The sequence below is a fragment of the Aplysia californica genome, unplaced genomic scaffold (assembly GCF_000002075.1).
Source record: "Aplysia californica isolate F4 #8 unplaced genomic scaffold, AplCal3.0 scaffold00209, whole genome shotgun sequence".
NCBI classification, from domain to species: Eukaryota; Metazoa; Mollusca; class Gastropoda; order Aplysiida; family Aplysiidae; genus Aplysia; species Aplysia californica.
Window position 1 is genome coordinate 576497 of NW_004797479.1, and position 5302 is coordinate 581798.

Consider the following 5302-nt stretch of genomic DNA (forward strand, 5'->3'; position numbering starts at 1 on the left):
TGTCTCTCTCTCTCTCTCTCTCTCTCTCTCTCTCTCTCTCTTTCTCTCTCTCTCTCTCTCTCTCTCTCTCCCTCCCCCCTCTCTCTTCTCTCTCTTCCTCTCTCTCTCTCTCTCTCTCACTCTCAACGACTGGCTAGGCTGAGTGAGAATGTTGAAGTGAGACCGTGAGTTCTCATTGGTTTGTAGATGTGCTGGTGTGGCATGCTCTTTCTTTTTCTTTTTAGTGTTACTGTTGTTCTCATCCATCAGTTCAAGAAGAAATGTGGCCAGTGTTGTGCTTTTTTTTTTGTGAGGCATCGTGGTGAAATCAGACGCTTGTCAAAATAATGAAAGTAAAGAAACTTGCACTTTTCCACTAATTAGGCAATTTTTATCAAAATTATGTTTTTTAGTTCAACACCTTCTATGCTCTTTTAAGGACCCATTTCAGTTTGAATTATACGGAAAAACATTGATTAAAGGCATTAAAAATGTAAATTGTTAGTTTTCACTGACTTCGAGGCTTTGTAAATAACCAAACTTTGGCGGCCACTTAATCACTAATTTTACCTCTAAAACCACGCGACCCACCCGTCATTCAATTGCAAATATCTCGACATGTACTCAAGATAATTGGGTAATTCTTTCATCAATAGCAAGGTAAAAGAACAAGCTTTAAGGTGATTTCAATAACTAAATGTGCACAAAAATGGACTAGCGCCTGATTCCACCGCGCAATGACACATTTGTCCTAAACTAAAACTCTGCAGCAACGCTAGTATCTTTTGTTGTTTTTTCCAAACTATGTAAAGAAGCCAATGTCAAATCATGTTAGTGGGTGGTTGGCGGGTGCTCTGGTGTGGCTTGCTTCTTCTTTCCTATCAAACATCTTTCGTCCTTATCTCCCCTTCTTAATTCTTTTTTATGTTTGTTACTCTCTTGTAACACCTCTGATCTTCTGGCGCTCATATGACCTTATGCAGTTGCGAGCGCCGTGCGTAAAACCTCTACTAAAACTAAAAATAATTTTTTTTATTATGTTAATTTTTTTTTTTTTCCTTTTCTTTTTTATCCAATGAAGGACAAAAACTGGGAGGTTGTGGACACCAGCAAGAACAAGGTTGACCAGTTTAAGCGCACCATGCCGCTTATCTCCAACCTGAAGAACAAAGCCATGAGGCCCCGTCACTGGACGCAGATTCAGGTACTGTACTGTTGTTTCATTGTTGATGTTGTTGTTGTTGCTGTTGTTGCTGTTGTTGTACTGTTGTTTCATTGTTGATGTTGGTGTTGTTGTTAGTGTTGTTGTACTGTTGTTTCGTTGTTGATCTTGTTGTTGTTGTTGTTGGTGTTGTTGCTGTTTTTGGTGTTGTTGTTATTATTGTTGTTGGTGGTGTTGGTGTTGTTGTAGTGTTGTTTCATTGTTGATGTTGTTGTTGTTGCTGTTGTTGATTATGTTGTTGGTAATGAGGATCTTATTGTTGTTGTTTGTGCTGTTGTTGTTTCTGTTGTTGTTGTTGTTGTTGTTGCTGTTGCTGTTGTTTTTGGTGGTGGTGGTAATAAGGATGTTACTGTTGATGTGCTACTGTTGTTGATATTTGTGATGTAGATTTCATTGCTGATGCTGATTGTGGTGGTTCAGCGAATGATGCCATTGCTAAATTTGTTATTGTCATTGTTTTTTATGCTAGTGATGAGGATGTTATTGTTGATGTTGTTGATTGTTGTGTAGCTGATAGTGTTGTTGCTTATCTTGTTGTTGATGATGCAGTTCCTGATGCTGATGTTGAGATTGTTATTGTAGCTGACGACGTTGTTGATGATATAATGGATAATTATGTCACTGAAGATGATGCCCCCCCCCCTGGCGCTGTGCCACTGACTGAAGTGTCTTTAGGCCATTCCCAAAGGGGGGACATTTCTCGTTCTTATGGACAGTAAAAATTGTAAATGGACTGATTCAACAATGTCATGCTCATAACTGTGCCTGAACTACAACAGGGAACTGCTGCTTTTTCTTTCATAATCTTACTATCGTCATTTTCCTCTATTTCTTTTGTAAGTTTGACACACTCTTGTGACCCGCTATTTCCAGGGTGGCTTTTTAAAAATACAAGTCAGAATCCTATGTCTTTTACTTCTGACTGATATTTTTATTTGATGTTGTCCACAGACTGAGATGGCCCGCTCATTTGACCATGACGCGGACGACTTCACGCTGGAGAAGATCATCGAGTTTGGGTTTGACCAGTACGCCGAGCAGATCAACGACATCTCTGGAGCTGCCACCAAGGAGTTGGCCATTGAACAGGTATGTGAGGGAAGCTGTGGTTGGTGAGTGTGTCTATGCAGGCCTGTCAACCTTCCCAATTTGTCGGGAATTTCCCAAATCAGATACGCAGTTCCCGACTACCCGATAACAGTCCCGATAATGACATCCTGATTTCGGAACCGCGCTGTATTATATTATTATTACATTTATTTTCGGGAAAATAAATAAAGAAATCAACGATACCAGAACTTGTGTGTTAATAAAATATCCAAGTACTGGGTGATCCCAAAAGAAACTGTACAACTTGTTTTGTAAATATCTTCCTCCATGCTGAAGTTTGCGTTTCAGATTTTGAACATAATATTTGGAAGCCAAAAGGCATTTGCCTGATATTCTTTTCAGATAAGTCGTTTGAATGGTTTTGCTCTATATGGCACTTAAAAAAACCAACCCATTTTCAACCTTGTCCACATTTTCATAGCATGACGCACAAGTTCGCATTAGGCCCACCACTAAAAGTTGCAACAATCGCGCCATATTGCAAGCTACTGCAGTCTTAACAAGCCAACAGAAGTCTGCAGATACTGTTTTTCCCAAATTTCATTTGCCTGCAGAGATCATGGTTAAGTTTAGTAAAGACCAGAGAGCTTTTTGTATTAAACATTACCTCTCTACAAAATCACCATCCCTGACATTTTGTAAGTTCTGCGCCCGGCATGGAAAGAATGTTTAATTAAGTGCCTTCAAGACCTTTGGTGTCATGAGTAGAGAAATTCTGTCAGTTTGGATCTATAGCGAATCGGAACTAAAAATTTCCTTTAAAAATGACCACTTCAGGTCAAACACACACCTTGTGCAATGCTTTATAAACGTCACCAGAATGCGGATTTCAGTAGTTGAGTCCCATGACACGTCTGTCCGTAGATGGTCTACAGCTAGGACTTTCCTACACCTTAGGAGTCTGCATTCTCGTGGCAGATCTTAACCTATGACTGTATCATTTTCATCTTTGCTCGGCCGAGATGACATGGATCTGAGCGTGACAATGTATTCATGATTCCTCAATTATCGTGAAAAGCGGGGACATTTCCTTGATGACATGTGGTTTAGTGCAAGTCCCATTTTCACCCTGTGGGATATGTTATCTCCAAAAAATGCTGTCTATTGGGCACCCCGCTCCCTATTGTCTCAGGAAGCCACTTCATACTGAATAAGTACAGTGTATGTGGCTCTAAACACTCATGGTTTTGCTGGTCCTTGTGTTTGGGTGTCATTGAACATGTGTTTAACTCATTCGCTACGCCGAGCCATGGGCAACGACACGGCGAAAGTGACTTCGGTACGGCAAGCCGTCCCCAAAGGCTTGAGAACCGACCTATAACTCTAGCTTAGATTTTATTCCAATCCACATATCCAAGTTAAAATAAGGGTTATAATATAACGTCGACTTCTGGGTCAAGCGTTGCCACCAAAAATCTGAAGTTTAGATTCAGTTTTGAAATGCAATTTCGAAGTTTATGCGACTTTGTTTCATCGCGATGCCCAAATTATAGCCCGGACACCAGTCTTAGTACTTTTACACAATATAGTTTATAATTATTTTGCTCACTAAAGAAATATAGGCATCTTCTTTAGAATATTGATACTATTGGACTCAAATTGCCAGTGCTCTGTTATTGAGAAATCCATATTTTTGCATGCTAGATCTAGGTCTAGATCTAAATTGTCAAAATATTTTTTTTCCTCCCCAAAATCACTATTTTTTGGTGAAATTACACAAAAAGTACCACTCAAGACATGTATAGGTTTATTCCAAATACAATTCTGAATACTTTCGTATACGATACAGGTGTTTTTTTGTTGTTTTCCAGTTTTTTTCATCGCCCTGATGGAGTTTGGGGGGGGGAAGCTGTTGTCATTCTTGTTTTGTTCTCAAGAGGTTTATTTATTCCCTTCATTCACATATATCAGTCTTGCAATTTTGTCACAATTTTGTCACAGTTAAAGTGTCAGCATTCATTGGTCAGAACTTCAGGTTTGTAATGATTTGATTGATTGTTCCAGGGCATTGCTGCGATCGCTGAGACCTGGGACATGACAGAATTGGACATTGCGCCCTACAAGGACAAAGGCCACTACAAGCTCAAGTGAGTCCAAGTTTTTTTATATTGTCATGGTCTTAACACAATAACCTAGGTTAACCTTTTGAGCCCTTGATAATTTCACTTTAAGAACTTGATAAGTTAACCTTCTTTGTATCTGTAAATTGACTGTATTTCTGTCTGTCAGGTCGACTGAGATAATATTTTGATAATTTCCCTTTGAAAACTTGATAAATTAACCCTCTTTGTATCTGTAAATTGACTCACTTTAAAAACTTGATACATGAACCCTCTTTGTACCTGTAAATTGACTGTTCTCCTGTCTGTCAGGTCGACTGAGGAGATCTTCCAGGTCCTTGAGGATAACCAGGTCCAGCTGTCCACCATGAAAGCCTCTCGTTTCGTCAAGGCCTTTGAGAAGGAGGTGGACCACTGGGAGCGAACCCTGTCCCTTATCATGGAGACGGTGGAGATGTTACTAACTGTGCAGAGACAGTGGATGTATCTGGAGGTGAGGAGTGAGGATGGTGTGTGTTTGTGTGTGTGTGTGTGTGTGTGTGTGTGTGTGTGTAACTGGGAGCAAACCCTGTCCTGTATCATGGAGACAGTGGAGATGTTACTGACTGTGCAGAGACAGTGGATGTATCTGGAGGTGAGGAGTGAGGATGGTGTGTGTTTGTGTGTGTGTGTGTGTGTGTGTGTGTGTGTGTGTAACTGGGAGCAAACCCTGTCCCTTATCATGGAGACGGTGGAGATGTTACTGACTGTGCAGAGACAGTGGATGTATCTGGAGGTGAGGAGTGAGGATGGTGTGTGTTTGTGTGTGTGTGTGTGTGTGTGTGTGTGTGTGTGTAACTGGGAGCAAACCCTGTCCTGTATCATGGAGACAGTGGAGATGTTACTGACTGTGCAGAGACAGTGGATGTATCTGGAGGTGAGGAGTGAGGAT

The 5302-nt window shown here is 40.6% G+C and overlaps 1 protein-coding gene across 1 annotated transcript in view; it reads left to right on the forward strand.

Annotated features, from left to right (window-relative positions):
• The window catches only part of LOC101847496 (dynein heavy chain 2, axonemal), a gene marked incomplete in the record, with an annotated part of 126218 nt that overhangs the window by 45013 nt on the left and 75903 nt on the right, over nucleotides 1-5302 (forward strand). Inside the window, 4 exon segments of the mRNA XM_035970017.1 lie at nucleotides 1061-1183; nucleotides 2153-2290; nucleotides 4316-4398; nucleotides 4684-4864. Coding sequence (XP_035825910.1) covers nucleotides 1061-1183; nucleotides 2153-2290; nucleotides 4316-4398; nucleotides 4684-4864 — 525 coding nt within the window.